Raw genomic sequence first — 18,870 nt, forward strand, 5'->3', positions numbered from 1 at the left:
CACTCTCTACACTATCAAGTGCAATTAAACATCTGCCGATGGTACATGTGGTGTTGTGAATTGCGGTGCAGTTAGTACTGTTTACTTCCTACTGAGCTACATTAAAACCATCCAATCAGAACAACAATAACAATGAACAACAATACTTCACCACAGTCGCGCTCATGCTGTCTAGTTTACTCCCAATTGGTGTCAATAAGCTCCAAATTCAGCACATTTATTTGGTTATTTATTTATTTATCTATTTATTTATTTATTTATTTATTTTACAAATATACATGTTTAGCTACTTTATATTTGGCTCGTACTCTTTTACTGACTCATTATTTCCTGGTGGCTACGTAATGAGAAGTAGAGAAGGCTAAAAGAGTGGCCAGATTAAAGATAAATACAATTTGCCTGGCAAAAAAAAAAAAAAAAAAGTCAGTGGAACGTGAAAGGACGTGGGAAATCCCTGAACAAGTCATTTTAAAATTCTGAGCCAATAGAAAACACAACGGTTGTGGCCTTCTTTCTAATAAACAAACAAACAAATAAGTGAATAAATACGTAAGCATCACACTGTCTGTCTAATGTCTGGATGTTAAAATACAGATGGTTTTTGGTCCAATCTGCATTGCCCTGCATTGCTCCAGATGGTGTACCCCAACCCCTCAACCCCCAACCACCCCCAACCCAACCCTCAAAATCGCAATACAGCCTACATCATATGTTGCGTTATCTCTTTAAATCTACCATTATACCATTCCTACAAAGTTTTCCCGGGCAATTTAACAGCATCCACCAAATGTGTCTGTCAGATTCTTAAAGTACCCCATGTTCTTTAGTGGGATCACCTCAGATTTGGGTGATTTTGAAAACAAGATGTTGATATGTTCCAGAATTCCACCTTTAACATACTTTGACATAAATATTTTTCACCAAAAACGATGCAGAAAAGTTTTAATTGTCTGAAGAGTCACTTTAACAAACACTATTGGTCCTAACCAGGCTTACATGCCATAACTTTATTTATTTTAGCATTTAATTCCATTATCTTTTTTCATGTCTAGAATGTCCTCCAGATGGTTGATCTCACCAGTTCCTCTTGGATCTCACCAGTTCCTCGTCGAATTGGGTTCATATAAATATTAACCCGATTTTCCAGAGTAGTATAAAATGTTACAAAGGACCCGAGATGATTAAAAGAGCTAAATTCAGCGAGATCAGGCAGATGCTCAGCAGCGTGACCCTTGTGAGGAAGAGCATTCATTCAGTCCTGGGGGTTTCCTTTTCATCACTGATTCTTCACGGTCATAGTAAGACAAAGTGTGTGTGTGTGTGTGTGTGTGTGTGTGTGTGTGTGTGTGTGTACTCTCCAGTTAGCTCATCATTCCCAAACATTTATAACAATCTATAAAACACACTGTAAAAGTGAACGCATCAGTAATGTGTGTGTTTAATGCAGTAGCTCGACTTAACTCAAGGCCTCATTGTCACCAACCTCATAAAGTCCATTTATGACCTAAGATTGTAAACAGGAGGCTTCGAGTTTCATGAAAAAAAGAAACATACACACACACACACACACACACACACACACACACACACACACACACACACACACACACAAGGTGCATTGCAAAAATAAAATAAAAAGTTAATTTTGTCTAAAGGGAAAGTTTTTGTTTTTTGGAACATGTTCTTGAAAGATATATAATCATGGCACTGTTACAGCCTCGCGTTATTGTTGTGGCACACGTCTCCATTTTTTCTTTCTTCTTTCTTTCTTTCTTTCTTTCTTTTCCTTGTGGTGGGGGAAGGCTGAGTTTAAGGGGGTTTGGGGGAAAGTGAGTGTGTGTGTGTGTGTGTGTGTGTGTGTGGGAGAGAGAGAGAGAGGGTGGGGTGAGGGTTAGTGTGTGTGTGCGCGCGCTTTTGTATGTGCTTTTCAGAGCTGCAGTCTGAGCGCCAGAGTCGCAGACGGCGAGAGGGCGCGTAAGAGCGCGCACACACACTCTCCAAGGCGCCTCCCACAGACACACACAGGCGCGCGCGCACACGCGCACACACACACAAACACACACAGGCACACACACACACACACACACACGTACACACACACACAGAAGGCACAGCTTCTCACTCTGGAAGAAAGTGTAGTGTGTGTAGTATTAGCAGTCGGGGTTGCAGCGCTGCATCGCTGGGTCCTGATGTCTTCTCCGAGGAATAGTTAAGCGCTGAGGGGGGAAAGAAGCGGGACTTCCTGTTTTTTGTTTTTTTTTTACTTTGTATTTATTTATTTATTTATTGTGTACAGTATCAGATCTGATCTGATCAATGCAGAACGGCTGCAAGGGAACTTTACGCGAGGATTTATCATGCTCCGGTGTAAGTAAGAGGAAGTAACACTACAGATGCACAGCAACTCTGTTGGAATTACGACTTTTTATTGGAAGGATTCAAAGATGGAACAGATGAAGCCTCACACCGGAGCCACAGCGCTGATCCTCCTCGCGCTCCTGCATCTTGCGCTTTTGGCAACACCGGCGACGGCGGTAACGCGCGATCCTCCCGGTAAGACTCTGAAGTACAAAGTTCTGGAGGAGCAGCGCGTTGGCACGGTGATCGGCAGGCTGCGGGAGGACGCGGCGGCAGCGCTGGCGCGTTTGCCGAGCTCGGTGTCGCCGCGCTTTCGCGCTATGCACGCAGGCGGAAGCGCGCCGCTGATCGCCGTGCGCGAGGAGGACGGTGAGATCAGTGTGGGCTCGCGGATTGACCGAGAGGCGCTGTGCGGCAGCCACCCGAACTGCACGCTGGAATTTGATGTGGTCACTCTGCCTGCCGAGCACCTGCAGCTCTTCCGTGTCCAGGTTGAGGTGCTAGATGTGAATGACCACTCGCCTAGGTTTGCCCGTTCAGTTGTGCCTGTGGACATTTCAGAGAGTGCAGCCGTCGGAACACGCCTGCCATTGGACGCCGCTTCAGACCCGGATGTGGGTGACAACGCGCTGCATGCGTACTCACTGGAGCGAAATGGCTTCTTCCGCATTGATGTCCGCACTCGTACCGATGGTGCCCGCTACGCTGACCTGGTTGTGGTACGAGAGCTGGACAGGGAGACCCAGTCTAGCTTCCAACTTCTCCTCAGTGCAGCTGATTCGGGCTCGCCGCCACGGTCTGGGTCCACACTTCTCAAAATCAACGTTCTGGACTCCAATGACAACAGCCCAGTGTTTGAACAGCAGGCCTATGCCGTCAGCCTTCTGGAAAACTCTCCACCTGGAACACTACTGGTGGATTTGAACGCCACAGACCCAGACGAAGGCACCAATGGCAAGATCATCTACTCATTCAGCAGCCATGTGTCACTCAAGATTCTTGAGACATTCAAGATTGACCCTGAAAATGGACAAATCACTTTAATCAAGAAGGTAGACTATGAGACTACCTCGTCCTACGAGCTCGATATCCAGGCGCAGGACATGGGGCCTAATTCAATTCCGGGCCACTGCAAAATCATCGTTAAAGTAGTGGATGTAAATGACAATAAGCCTAAAATTAATATCAACCTGATGACGCAGGGGAAGGAGGAGGTGGCCTACATCTCAGAGGCAGCACCAGTGGACACCTTCATCGCATTGGTGCGTGTTGATGACAGTGACTCAGGTCTGAATGGAGAGGTGACGTGCAAACTGCATGGCCACGGCCACTTTCGGCTGCAGAAAACCTACGAGAACAACTACATGATCCTGACCAATGTGTCTCTAGACCGTGAGAAGCGCTCTGAGTACAGCCTGACGGTGATCGCAGAAGACAGAGGTTCTCCTAGCCTCTCTACCATCAAACATTTCACCGTGCAAGTGCAGGATGAGAACGACAACCCACCTCGCTTTGAGAAGAGCCGCTATGAGATCTTCAAGTCTGAGAACAACTCACCTGGTGCATATCTCACTTCAGTGTCAGCCACTGATCCAGATCTGGGCACCAATGGTCAGGTGACCTACTCGATTTTGGAAAGCACAGTTCAGGGGAGCTCCATCTCCACCTATGTGACCATCGACCCATCAAATGGTGCCGTGTATGCGTTGAGGAGCTTCGATCGAGAAGAGGTGGGCCGCTTGGCCTTCACAGTTCAAGCACAGGATGGTGGAGGTGGGGCCTCACTCAGTGCAAATGCCACTGTCATTCTGACTGTTCTAGATGAGAATGACAATGCGCCAATCATTGTGGCACCGGCACTCAGCAACCACACAGCCGATGTGCCACTTTGGAGGCAGGCCGAACTTGGGCACTTGGTGACGGTCATCAAGACCACCGATCGGGATGCAGGAGCCAATGGAGAAGTGACGTGCTCCATCGTTGGTGGAAATGAAGAGGGATTGTTCTTGATGGAACCACGTAGGTGCGAGCTCAGGACCAATGGAAGTGTGGATTCGTTGGTACGGGAGAGTTTTGACCTGGCTTTGTTGGTTCAGGACCGCGGGGCATCTACCCGTCTCTCCACTCGTGCCGTTCTTCGTGTCCTGTTACGTGACCACCCTGAGAGTCACTTTATCATACCTTCTGATTCTGGCAGCCAGGCCACACTCGACCTCTCCATGATCATTATCATCTCCCTGGGTGCTATCTGTGGTGTGCTGCTGCTCGTCATGGTCTTGTTTGCGACACGCTGCTCTAGAGACCAGAAGGACCCACGCCACTCATACAACTGCCGTGTGGCAGAGTCCACTTACCAGAACCACCCCAAGAAACCGGCCAGGCAGATCCACAAGGGTGATATCACACTGGTACCCACTGTGAATGGGACATTGCCTGTGAGGGCACATCCACGCTCACCTTCAGGGTCTCCGGCACCTGACAGCAGGCACAGCCACCACAGCCGTCAATCACTCAACAGCCTTGTCACCATCTCCTCCAATCATGTTCCAGAGAACTTCGCCTTGGAGCTTGCTCATGCTACACCACCTGTGGAGGTAAGAAACTGTGTGTGTGTGTGTGTGTGTAGTAAATAACTACTCAAATAACACATAACATAAATACTAATGTATCTCTAACATCCTAAAAAAAATGTAAAAAAATATTAACAATCTATGTACTTTGCTTTTAAACTGTTATATGTGTATTGAAACCTTATCATTTTTGTTGCCATGGGTATCCCATTGTACACTTTTATTTGTATGTGCATAGAGTATTTTAATTTTTTCCCATCCATTAACCCATCCATAAGGCATGATCCCTCTTTCACACCTCCCCCTGCTGTGTGTTGCATTGCTGTCTGGTCCACCATTACTCATTTTTCGTTTCCATGTTTTTTTGTTTGCCCCTTCCCCCTTTTTTTTCCTTTTCTTCCTGTTCGGCTATAGCAAGTCTCACAGCTTCTGTCCATACTTCATCAGGGCCAGTACCAACCCAGACCGAGTTTCCGTGGCAACAAATACACTCGGAGCTACAGGTAACCAATCGCCTTTCAGCCCGTCGTGCTTAGAGAGTCTCCCTGGGTTCGAGACTGGGCATTAGAGCTCAAACCTCAGAGAACCTGGGGAAATGAAAGTGCTCAGCTCTAAATTGTCGCCTCCTCCGTCTTCTTAAAAGTGAAAAAGCATTCTTTTCATATGCAGTCATCTGCTTCATATGAATCGATTTATTGTTTGCTGCTTTAGTCATGGAGGCTGAAACGAGTTAAATAAAAGTCCATAGCCTTGCATTGCATCACATAAACTTTTGTAATAGTGACATGCATGCGTCATTCACTTGAATGGGACCCTTACAACACGAGAAATGTGTGTAAATCGGACTTATGGTTTTTCAGGTATGCGCTGAATGAGATGGATAAGTTCAGTCTGAAGGACAGTGGCCGCGGGGACAGTGAGGCCGGAGACAGCGATTGTGAAATGGGAAGAGAGTCTCCGTTGCTGGGAGAGGGATTCGGTGAGGTCTTCACTCCTGATGGACAGCACCGACCACACCCAGGTAAAGAATGAGGAGATGTTTTTGCACCATTTGAAATATCTCTTCCGCTCTTTAGCTTCTGGACACTTTCTTTAGCTGTTGTTTGACATGCAAGCCGTTTCGTAGCAGAGGAAGCGTTTTCCACCTAGCATGGACTTCATTTCACATCGAGACACACGTTTGTATGGACGTTTACCCCGATTGCTCCAAATTTGCCCACAAGAATTGTGAAGCTGGCTACAGCATGTTTTTAAACTGCTGCTCATGTTACAGGTCATCTGAGCACTCTCAGAGGAGATATACATGACTTCACAAACGGCCACGATCGGCTAGTGAAGCTCTGATTTACAGAACAGTAAAGTAGTGCCATCTCTCCCACCCAGAGATCATGGGCAAGTTCACAGATGGTTGTGAGGTCATTGGGATTCAAACTCAAAGACGATAGGGTGAACGCTTTTCTGTCACATATGGATATACCTTAATTAGCAGGCTGATTTGGAGAATGAGATTCTTGTGCCTTTGAAAAAGCTCCTTTTTTTTTTCTGTAAATCTACTTAGTTTAATTTTTGCTTCTCTCCTTTCATGTGAGTGGGACCCAAATCAGTGCCTCGTTGAGGTTTCGTGAATGCACCAGATTTTGTTTTTATTAGCTCTAAGATGTATTATAAATGGCCCTTTCAAAGCTAATGGGCCCATAATGAAGTCCCCGGGACGTGACGAAGCAACAGCGTGAATGTTTAATGAAGGTTATAATTTGGCGTATTTGATTTGAATGATATATTCTTTAGAAGGGATGTGAGGAAAGTGAGCAAGAGAGCGAAAGAGAAAGAGAGAAAGAGAGACAGTCAGAGCGGGAGAGGCTTTTATTCCATTGTTCGGCTGTAAACAGACTTATTTGAATGGTTAAGAGGCTGAATTAATTTGGTGTTCCAGGTTTTACGCATTTTCTGCTACTGAGTGCACTCAGAGAATTAAATGGAGTTCAGAGGCGGCGGGAAAAACACGATGCATTAGCTATTATCTGAATCATTTCATCTCTCGAAAAAGACGAGCCTCGCACAAAGGCGGCCATGTTCAAAAGCGCCGTGCTTTTCATCAAAGGACCCTTGATCAGTTTAACAAAGTAGTTAACGAAACAAGCTAACGTGAATTGTTTTTTTTTTCCCCTCTCTTCGTGGTGTGTTTAGCGATGAAGCTGTGTACGGAAGAGTGCCGCGTCCTGGGTCACTCCGATCAGTGCTGGATGCCCCCACTGTCCTCACAGGCCACATCCGATTATCGAAGCAACCTTTACATTCCTGGTGAGGATCCTCAGCAAGCTCCGGCCCCTGAAACCGCCCAGTCAGGAGAGTCCACCCTGAGGAAGAAGAGCTTCTCTACTTTCGGTAAAGAGAGCGAGGAAGAGGAAGGGCAAGAGGGCGAAGTAGAGAAAGGAGAGGACATTTGCGGGACCACGTCTCTGCTCTCGGAGATGAACAGCGTTTTCCAAAGGCTCCTCCCCGCATCACTGGATGCCTACACTGAGACCAATGAGACGGAGAGGGTGCCTGTAGGGGCGGGGTCACTCGAAAGGAGGAAGGGACACCTGCCAGGTAAAGCGAACGCCGCTTCGGCCTATCAGCATGGCGTCGCAGCCTGGGCCGCCAACACGCATTTCCAGAACCCAGGCCACGGCCACGCGCCCGCCAGTCACATGTCTACCTCACTGGCGGCGCCGCCTCTTGCTGCACCTCTATCCATGTCAGCTTCCTGTTCAAAATGGCTGCCGGCGATGGAGGAGATTCCAGAAAACCACGAAGAGGACGAGCTAGAGTCGGTGCTGCATGGCAAACGTTGCGAGAGCCGCAGCGAGATCATGGACGCCAGCGAGCTTGTCGCAGAGATTAACAAACTTCTACAGGATGTGCGGCAAAGCTAGAGACAGATACTGTTGAACATAAATTAAACACGCAATGCGCGAAAAGTGGTATTTAAAACAAACAAACAAAAGACCTGCAATTGTCCTTATAGTTGCATTTCTAACCGTTACGTGTTTTGTGAATGCTAATTATCCCAATGATGTATGGATTTCCTTGTAATTTTTTTTTGTTTTGTTTTTTTTGGGACACAGTGTACACGATGTGAGTGTATTTATCTTTGTATTTTAAAAATACAATTTGTAGTCTTTATATTTATATTAAAAAAACAAAACAAAACGCCATGTACATAAACCTACGCAATCAGATTTTTATTTTTATATTTTGAACGCATGTTGAGAAAATAATCAAGGCTGACATGCCCATGTAAATAGTCTTATTTATGAAACAAAACCAACACATTTTTATGTTATTGTTACATATATAATATAAGTATATTGAGATTATTGTGTTATGGGGAGGGGAGCATGTTGGGGTTTCGTATTTATAATGGTGTATTCTTGATGTATTGTTTCAAGCTTGGTTTATGTTAAAATAAAAAGAAATTGGACCTGTTATGGAATATTCCTGTCTTCATCATGACTGACTTTCTGATGCGTGTGTGTGTGTGTGTGTGTGTGTGTTATTGCAGTTATAAACTAATGGAGTATAATGAACACAAAAACACACATCTATATCAATATATTTTTGAAAATGAACTTCCCTGCTGCCTTTAGAGCCATTTTATATCTTCACCTTCGCTCTTATCGCCCCCTGCTGGCAATTACTGGGAAGTGACTCTGAAAGTTTCTCATTTTCAAAGAAAAAAAAAAAAGCATAAAGAACAAAAACAAAGGGGGAGGAAAAAAAAAATCATGAATCCTGAAGTGGAGACACACAAATATAGAGGGTAATAATGTGAAATAAACATAGGAAAATATGTATATTATATGTAAAGATGGAAAATTAGATATTATTAGATTTTTTTCCCTCTCTAATCAAACAATGTTGATTTGCTATCTGAAACACGTCAGATCAGAGCCCCCTAGAGGCCAAAGATTGTAACAACAATGTAATAAACGGGGTTATCCCCCCACAGAGTTTCAAGCAAGCGTTAAATTTATGTTCCAGATCAATGAAATCTCCTTTTAAACATCTAGTCATGCTTGCATTATATTACTTTATGATCTTTAATGCTTTGAGGACTGCTTCTCACATATATAAGCTGTAGACATCAAATGAATCTAGACAGGCCGAGCTAACTAGCAAAACACAGTTTGTGGACCATTTATAAATCTGTAAAAACAGGTTTGTTTTGCTAGCTGATAGATTTCTCACTCTGTTGGTGTGTTTATAGATCTCGGGCTGGATATGAAACAAAATATTAACTCTAAACATCCTAAACTTTAGCTTATGGCTAACATAGGGGTAAATCTAGAGAGCTCCTCGATCACAATCGATACAAAATGGCTGCCGCTGCTGGTGGTGTTTCAAGTCCATCATGGCTATGAGCTTTTAAAAATGAGCTAGCGAGAAATCCAGTCACATCACATGCTAATGCTAACGTGCTAACGGCTACGTGAACACCTTTCCTCTAAGTTTAAGAATTCCTTTGAAGTTCCTGTTAGCTGGTTTGGAAATAGATTGTTTTAGTGCCACTTAGGAGCACTTTTAGAGGTGAAATAATCTAATAATAAAAATATCATTTCATAAATAAGTTTACGATGCTAGTTTCTTTGCTAGTTATTATTTATTTTTGGCTCGTTTACATTTCTGTTTCTATCTTTCTTTCTTTTTTTTTCCAACTTTGAACACTGGAGTAAAACATTAATAAGACATTATAGTTATTTATACTGTTATTTTGAATTTTTTTTTTAAGTCACTGCAAACCCAAGTTTTGTGTGTGTGTGTGTGTGTGTGTGTAGTCATTGCTCTTCCCATTCCTCTAGGCATCTTCAGAATGTCTGACATGTTTTTTGTTTTTTTTTCTTAACGTCTGAATGTGTGTATTTTTCATGTTTTAATCCCCAATCAGCGCGCTGAAAAGCGGTTTGACAGGTTTGAGACAAAAATCGATGAAAAAAGTGAAACATCAAAAGATTCCTGATTATGAAAATAACATTTCTCGTGAAAACATTTCTGGTTTTCAGTGTGCAGCCTTGACATGTACCTTTGAATTGAAAAAAAAGAGAGGATAAAAACACTCACTCACACACGTGTATACTGTATGCACGCACACACACACAGCTGTTTGGAAACACACACACACACACACACACACACACACACTGGCTAACAGCTGGACTATGCGAAGACATATGTTCCCTGATAAAGCATCACAGAAACACGTACAGCTGCACAATGTGTGTGTGTGTGTGTGTGTGTGTGTATTAGCTTGTGGATGGGGGGGGGGCGTTTATTTTTTGTCATTCATTTTTCTTATGATGTTTTCTTTTCGTTTTCTTTTTGTCATTTCTTTCTTTCCTTCTCTTGTCTTTTTATTTCGAGTCGTTTTCCTTCCCCTATACGCATTCATTTATTACTTAATTCTTTCTCTTTCTTTGTTTTGTTTTGATTTTTGTTTCGAGTTTTTATTCGATCTGTTCATTTCTTCTCTCTCTCTCTCTCTCTCTCTCTGTCTCTCTCTCTATTTCTTTTCTTCCAAAAAAAGCAGCTTTTATTCGAAAAGATAAAATAAAATAAATTGCCTCCAGTAAAAAACCTCAAATATTCTCATTCATTTCCTTAGTCAATAATACTAAATACCGCTACACACACACACACACACACGCACGCACGCACACACACACACATACACACACACTTCATTAGAGAAAACAGATGAATCAGGCATCTTCATTTTGTTGGGCAAGTCAGAAAGTCGACATAATTACACCAATTAACCGACCTAGAAAAGCCAGTGTGCGACATGAGCCTGATTACGAGTGTGTGTGTGTGTGTGTGTGTGTGTGTGTGTGTGTGTGTGTATAGTAATCATGACTCTATTCTCTCCATTTCACTGCTGCTTAGAACATTGTGAAAGATGTTAATGTTGTTTGCTAATTACTAAAATGAGCTTCAGGCCAAATAAACGCCTTCACTGTGGCCTGAACAGAGAAACCTGACTGGTAGAAAGCCGTAAGTGCGTGATTAGAAACGCTGTACGATGTCAAACATGGCATAGTAACCCGCCTCATTATACACGTCTAACGAGGCTGTGTGATAATGCTGCACTCTCGCCTGAGACCGGTCGAGTGGATACCGGAACATTCCGGCGTTTCCCAGGTCACCCGTGTTTAAGAGCGGCGGCGCTGGAGCCACACCGAGGCTCGGAAGCCATCATTACGCTCCTACTGTACGAGCGTTCCCGTGATTAATAACAGCATTAGCAGCGAGTGTGCTGATGGGAGCAGCTGGTCACACTGATAGGAGGAAATGTAAAGTGACAGTGATGATGACAGTGAGGGAAGATTAAACGCAGCAATAACACACTAATCATAACTATCAGCACGGTCGCAATGGCGATGGCGAGGGGTTTCCGAGGTGGAGCGGTGGGGGAGATTCACAGCTTGTACAACAGCATGGTTGAATTCTGGAATCTGATTGGATCGGAAGATGTGCATGGTTTTGGTATTACAGGATTATATTAACATGCTCGTTATCATACATTATTGTTTCTATAGTAACAGCTCATTCAGAGCGGACTTGAACAGAACCTGGCAATTTTAATGCTGTTGTTTAACAAAGAACAGCATATAAGTGTTGATTTTTATTAGGAAACATTCGTGCAATGTTTAGCGAAGGAAAATCTTCAGGATCCATCCATCCATTTTCTGTACCGCTTATCCTACACAGGGTCGCAGAGAGCCTGGAGTTTATCCCAGGAGACTCAGGGCACAAGGCACAAGGCTGGGGAAACCATGGATGGGTTGCCAAACCATCGTACAATCACACACACACACACACACACACAAACACCCATTCACACACTACGGACAATTTGGAAATGCCAATCAGCAACATGTATTTGTATTGGGGAGGAAACCAGAAGCCCCCAAAACACAGGGAGAACATGCAAACTCCACACACACAGGGCAGAGCCGGGAATCGAACCCACAACACTAGAGGTGTGAGGCTGTTCAGTATGTGGGAGGGGGATCTCCTCAACCACCAACCATGTGTAGCATCCACCTGGATGATGTGACGGCAGCCATAGTGCTCCAGAACTCCCTCCACACACCAGATATTAGTGGAGAGGAGAGAGTGATGTAGCCAGTTCAGAGATGGAGATTATTAGGGGGCCATGATAGAGAAGGACCAATAACCAATGGGGGAATTTCAGCAGGACCCCGGGGTTATACCCCTACTCTTTACAATAAGTGTCCTGGGATTTTTACTGACCGCAGAGAGTCAGGACCTCGGTTTAACGTCTCATCCGAAAGATTGAATAAGGCGAGAAAATGCAAAAATGAAAGCAAATATTCACACATTTTATATATTAACTTAAAAATGTATCAACAAAAAAACATGTGAAAACCCGAAATAATAACATGACCCAGAGGAAACTACCGTAATACAATACTGTGAATTCTTTATCTTTTAGTTATCCATCGTGCATTTATATCTTAAATTTGACGAATAATAGAAGTTCGGATTTTACGATCGAGGTCACGTCTATATAGTGTACGAGAAGTCAATGACGTAATTATCGTGACACGCCTAAACCAAGACCGTACTTAGTGAGACCAATGCCCAAGACTGAGATGAGTCCAAGTAGAAATGCCAATAAATCCAAGTTTATACAGAGTCCAAGTCTATACAGAAAGTCTATACAGAAAGTCTACACAGAAAGTCTATACAGAAAGTCTACACAGAAAGTCTATACAGAAAGTCTACACAGAAAGTCTATACATACTCCAAGTCTATACAGAAAGTCTGTACAGAAAGTCTATACATACTCCAAGTCTATTCAGAAAGTCTATACAGAAAGTCTATACATAGTCCAAGTCTATACAGAAAGTCTACACAGAAAGTCTATACATACTCCAAGTCTATACAGAAAGTCTATACAGAAAGTCTATACATACTCCAAATCTATACAGAAAGTCTACACAGAAAGTCTATACATACTCCAAGTCTATACAGAAAGTCTGTACAGAAAGTCTATACAGAAAATCTATACAGAGTCCAAGTCTATACAGAAAGTCTATACAGAAAATCTATACAGAGTCCAAGTCTATTCAGAAAGTCTGTACAGAAAGTCTATACATACTCCAAGTCTATTCAGAAAGTCTATACATACTCCAAGTCTATTCAGAAAGTCTATACATAGTCCAAGTCTATTCAGAAAGTCTATACAGAAAATCTATACATAGTCCAAGCCTATTCAGAAAGTCTATATAGAGTCCAAGTCTACACAGAAAGTCTATACAGAGTCCAAGTCTATACAGAAAGTCTATACAGAAAGTCTATACAGAAAGTCTATACATATTCCAAGTCTATTCAGAAAGTCTATACAGAAAGTCTATTCAGAAAGTCTATACATACTCCAAGTCTATTCAGAAAGTCTATACAGAAAATCTATACATAGTCCAAGCCTATTCAGAAAGTCTATATAGAGTCCAAGTCTATCCAGAGTCCAAGTCTACACAGAAAGTCTATACAGAGTCCAAGTTTATACAGAAAGTCTATACAGAAAATCTATACATACTCCAAGTCTATTCAGAAAGTCTATACAGAAAGTCTATACAGAGTCCAAGTCTAAACAGAAAGTCTATACAGAGTCCAAGTCTAAACAGAAAGTCTATACAGAGTCCAAGTCTAAACAGAAAGTCTATACAGAGTCCAAGTCTAAACAGAAAGTCTATACAGAGTCCAAGTCTATACAGAGTCCAAGTCTAAACAGAAAGTCTATACAGAGTCCAAGTCTATACAGAAAACGACTCAAGAATGGGCTGAAGTGTGACAGCCCTTTGACAGTGCTTTGTTAAAGTGGGAGTCATTAAATTGTAAAACCCAGAGCAGCATAATAAGAGAGTTAAGAAATAAATTGCTTGAACATAAAAAAAACCCTTGTGAAAAGGATAAAAAGGATTACTCTCCAGCTTCCAAAATGCTCCCAGATTTCCCCTTGCAGATTAATACAGCATGTCTACACATCCATCTAGCTAACTAGCTAGCTATTTATTTATAAATCTGCATTATCTATTTACTCTATATGGCCCAAAGTATATGGACACATGTCCATCACACCCATATGTAGCTCTTCTCCAAACTGCTACCACAAAGTTGGAAGCACACAACTGTATAGAATGTCTTTGTACGCTGTAGTATTACAATTTCCCTTTTGGACTAAGAGGCCCAAACCTGTTCCAGCATGATGCACCTGTGCACAAAACGAGCTCCATGAAGACATGGTTTGTGAAGGTTGGAAGAAGGTAGAAGAACTGGAGTGTCCTGCACAGAACCTTGACCTCAACCTCACTGAACACCTTTGGGATGAACTGGAACTGGAGCCTCCTCACCAAACATCAGCACCTGACCTCAACCTCACTAACGCTCTCGTAGATGAATGAACACAAATCCCCACAGCCATGCCCCAAAATCTAGTGGAAAGCCTTCCCAGAACAGTGGAGCGCATTATAACAGCAAAGGGGGAATAAATCTGGAATGAGATGTTCAGCAAGCACATGTGGGTGTGATGGACAGGTGTCCACAAACTTTTGGCCATATAGTAGATTTTCTCAGACAAATCTTATGAATAATTTCTAGTGGGAGTTTGTAGAACTTATAGTCTTACTATTGTAAAACTTTCTTATCTAAAGACTAAATCTGATCTTAAATCATTTTTTAGTTAAAAAAAGAAAGAAAGAAAAAAAGGCTCTTATTCGCGCATAAAGCGAACGTGACATTTATTCGCTACACATAAAATAACCAAAGATAGAACATGGGTTTTTATAGTTACATATTTAATGAAGCTTTCATGAACCACGAAGCATTACACGCTCGCCGTGTCTATAACGAGAGGACTGGGATTGCGAGTCACGCAGCAGCTTATCAAAGCCACGGGGGAATAAAACACACATCTCACTTCAGCTGCCACGTCCAACTTATACACTGAACCCTTAATACGTTCACCAAGTTTGGATTTTAAACAATGCCCGAGTGTATGCTGTTACAGGCTGCTGCTACAGACTAAAATAAATAAAGGTGTAAAAAAAAAAAAAAAAAAATCCCCTGTGACCCCATATGCATCACTCATATTCATTATTATTAAAGTGCTGACACTGGAGACTCCTTCCATAAATATTAAACAAACATCTCCTCACTTCAAAAACTACATGTTACAAGCACATTAATATAAACCTGTCATTTGCAAAACGGACTCCACCCATAGCTGCTGTTATAGAAAATTAATCAGCGCTTCTTCTAACCAATCAGATTCAAGAAATTCAACAGACACCTTGCATCCTGGATGTGTGAGAGTGTATGAGCTGTGAGGGTTCCTCCACCACCAGATGGCAGTATTTCTACACGCGTGTCCTCCTTGCATTTTCCATTTCATTCATATACACATAAAATCAGCTCCCCTGTTGGCTTAGCTATTCATGAGCAGACGGACTAAAAGCATGTAGGGCGGCTGAGGAAGGAAAGAAAAGGAGAATAAGAAGCGCTGGAAATGTTCTCGGTGCTGTGAAAGCTGAATGGTTTAATCCCAGCCCTCATCGTCTGAATGGCAAAATCAGCATACGGTGTGAATCATATGCGAACCTGGAAATTAATGCATGCTGAATGAATGCGTCTTTTCCCATTGTAGGTATTTCTATAAATTTATCAATCTCTTTCTCTCTTTAGGTGGAGGAGGTGGAGAGATGTAACTCGGTCTACTGTAATTAGAGAGAGAGAAAGAGAGAGAGAGAGAGAGAGAGAGAGAGAGAGAGAGAGAGAAGATGAGATGCTAATGCAGGCTTTTATCAGGTTGATGCAACTTCCCATACAGAGCAAGGTGCATAAAAATGAGCGAGAGAATAAACGTTTGTATACATTTTCATGTGTTTCCACACGGGTCCTTTCCCAAATGCTGGTTGCCATGGCTGCGATGTTGTACACTGAACTGTACCACGGGCAGAGTGTGATTGCAAAAAAACAATAAGAGAGGCCGAGAGACAGGTTAAACAGTTTAACCTCAAAAGCAGTGCTGTACTAATCATCGCTTAAAGACTGTAAACTCTATTTCTGCTTGGCAGTTTTTAGCCTCAGTGGGACGTAAACACACCAATACTTAAATATCAGTCCTGTTTAGACCACCGCGCTGTTGAATTCTCGATTCCGATTGGGTCACTTCTTTTCAAGTGAGACATGGCTACAGCGTCAACTTGCTAATGAAAAATGATGTACATTTTGTCAGTAGCTCGGTATACGGCCCTGAGTTTACTGCTCTGTTTTGCCCCCTAGTGGAATTACAAAGAGTGGACTAACATAGATTAGCTAGTGGAAATATGGAGACTAGTTAGTGGAATAACGGAGAATAGCAATGGCAATACAAAGACTAGCTAATGGAATAACATAGATTAGCTAGTGGAAATACAGAGACTAGCTAGTGGAATAAAAGGTACTAATTAGTGGAATGACACAGATAATCTAATGGAATAAAAGAGACTAGCTAGTGGAATAAAAGAATAATTTGTGGAAATTCGGATATTAGCTAGTGGAATAAAAGAGACTAGCAATGGAAATACAAAGACTAGCTAATGGAATAACATAGATTAGCTAGTGGAATTACACAGATTAGCTAGCGGAACAAAATTTAAAAATTTGTTCAAAATTAAATTTCATGATGATTTTATATTAAAATACGGATTATAAATAAATTGCTGAGCCGAACTGGAACCAGTTTGTACAGATAACACAGGTTAGCTAGTGGAAATACGGAGACTAGCTAATGGAAATACAACGACTGGCTAGTGGAATAACAGATTAGCAATGAAAAATATGGAGACTAGCTAATGGAATTACACAGATTATCTAGTGGAATAACAGAGGCTAGCTAGTGGAATAATAGGTACTAACTAGTGGAATTACACAGATAATCTAATGAAATAAAAGAGACTAGCTAGTGGAATAACAGAATAGTTTGTGGAAATTCAGATGTTGGCTAGTGGAATTACACAGACTAGTAATGGAAATACAAAGATTAGCTAATGGAATAACAGATTAGCTAGTGGAAATACAGAGACTAGCTAGTGGAATAACGCAGATTAGCTAGTAGAATAATAGGTACTAAGTAGTGGAATTACACAGATAATCTAGTGGAATTACAGAGATTAGATTTTTTTTTTTTTCAAAAATAAATTTCAGGAAGGTTTTATATTAAAATATGGGTTATAAATTAATTTTCTGAGCCGAACTAGAACTGGTTTATCAGCCCGGTCTAACCCTGTATGTTTGACCCGTCTGTTCTAATACGTTGTCAAGTTCCCGTATTTTATTCTTCTACACATCACTTGCTTTCTTTTAAATTGACTTCCCTTCAACTTTTCAACCATTTCTGCAGCTCATGTTGAAGAACCGATACGGGCTGATACGGATAACGCACAGCACACTTATCATTCATCATAATTTAATGAAGACTTCAATAATTAATCACCCATTTATTAATATTCAAACTCACCTAATATGGCCATTCCTTCCACCTTACTTAGGCACAGCTCAAAGGGTCAGAGGTCACAGGTCAAGCCGGCAGCGTCTCGATGCTCACTCGAGGTTAGAGCCACATGTTTGATTAGTTTTTCTCTGCCACCTCTGTGATTTTAAAGGATTTGATATTCCACAGGCTGCTGTGTGGGTCAGGCTCAGGTGGTCGATGTCATTCTGCAGCACTGTATGTGTGTGTGTGTGTGTGTGTGTGTGTACTTGTGTTAAAGCAGAATGTTGGACACTGGCCCAAAGCCCCTCACATGACCTGCGTGTGGTCACCTGTGGAGTGACCACACAACCTCCAAACATTCCTCCTCTCCTCTGTCATGTTTTAGATATTATGGCAGTGAAGTCAAAGCTCAGGTAGAAGAGCCGTTCTTCCATTTTTCACAGAATCGATCATCACAGAACCAACCAGGCTGCGTTTTAAAAAGCGTCTAAATCGTCACTTTCGAAGTTTGTAATGCAGACACATAAATCAGGATCTGTCTCTGCTCCAAATATTTGTATCCGTATTTTGATTTAAAGCTGAAGTAGGCGTGGCCTAAACTGAAAAGGATTTATTTCTGTTGTCATTTAAATAGAGACTCCTCTTTTTTTTTTTTTTTTTTTTTTTTAAAGTTCCCATTGTGCAGTCATTTAAAAAAAAAAAAAAGTTATTTACATTCTCAAACAAATTTAGTTGCTTCTATTTCCCAAAGCTAGTTATTATAAAGAAAGTTGTAGCCTAATTTAAACCACTACGAACTTGACCAGGCAGATAGTAAGGATGAATAAATGCCTCGTTGTGCATGCATCATTCATGTTCACGTTTTATTTTTATTTTTTAATTATTATAATGATAATGAGTCTTTATTGGTCACATATACATTACAGCACAGTGAAATAATTTTCTTCTCATACCTCAGCATGTTAGGAAGTTGGGATCAGAGCACAGGGTCAGCCGTGATACAGCGCCCCCTGGAGCAGAGAGGGTTAGAGCCTTCTCAAGGGCGCAACAGTGGCAGCTTGGTAGTGCTGGGGCTTGAACCCCCGACCTTCCGATCAGCAACCCAGAGCCTTAACCGTTAACATTCATGTCGTATTTACGTTAACAGAAGAAAAGGTCCACACTGATGAACTGAAGTTTGCAAGTTAGCTCAATGTCTCTAGTTTCATAGAAAAAAAAAAAAAAAAGTTTTTTAAATAAATTTTTTAATAAAAAAGTTTTTTTTTTTATTATTATTATTAAAAAGCAGAAAAATCTAAGGTGGAAGGACGGCCCATCTGATAAAGCCAAGCATGCTTCCTAGAGGCCGAGTACTGCGTATGTACTCTCCGAATACTGGAAAACGTAGTTCTAAAGTGAAAA

General features: G+C 42.0%; 1 protein-coding gene across 2 annotated transcripts; it reads left to right on the top strand.

Moving 5' to 3' along the window:
- Positions 1-1,673: 1,673 nt before the first annotated feature.
- Positions 1,674-8,457, top strand: pcdh18b (protocadherin 18b). 2 transcript variants are annotated; one of them, XM_053631911.1, is made up of 4 exons: positions 1,674-4,952; positions 5,376-5,431; positions 5,789-5,949; positions 7,116-8,457. In XM_053631911.1, exons 1-4 carry the CDS (start codon positions 2,394-2,396, stop codon positions 7,844-7,846), a joined length of 3,507 nt encoding a protein of 1,168 aa, XP_053487886.1. In that variant the 5' UTR covers positions 1,674-2,393; the 3' UTR covers positions 7,847-8,457. The 2 variants fall into 2 exon arrangements, with proteins under 2 accessions (XP_053487886.1, XP_053487885.1); XM_053631910.1 differs by having other exon boundaries at positions 1,675-4,952; positions 5,343-5,431.
- The last annotated feature ends 10,413 nt before the right edge of the window (positions 8,458-18,870 follow it).

This window comes from Ictalurus furcatus, chromosome 8 (assembly GCF_023375685.1).
Source record: "Ictalurus furcatus strain D&B chromosome 8, Billie_1.0, whole genome shotgun sequence".
Lineage (NCBI taxonomy): Eukaryota > Metazoa > Chordata > Actinopteri > Siluriformes > Ictaluridae > Ictalurus > Ictalurus furcatus.

Coding starts and splice junctions, on each gene's coding strand:
- pcdh18b (XM_053631910.1), top strand. CDS start 2,394: ATGCACAGCAACTCTGTTGGAATTACGACTTTTTATTGGAAGGATTCA. Junction 5,432..5,788: donor AAATACACTCGGAGCTACAG/GTAACCAATCGC, acceptor ATGGTTTTTCAG/GTATGCGCTGAATGAGATGG. Junction 5,950..7,115: donor ACAGCACCGACCACACCCAG/GTAAAGAATGAG, acceptor TGGTGTGTTTAG/CGATGAAGCTGTGTACGGAA.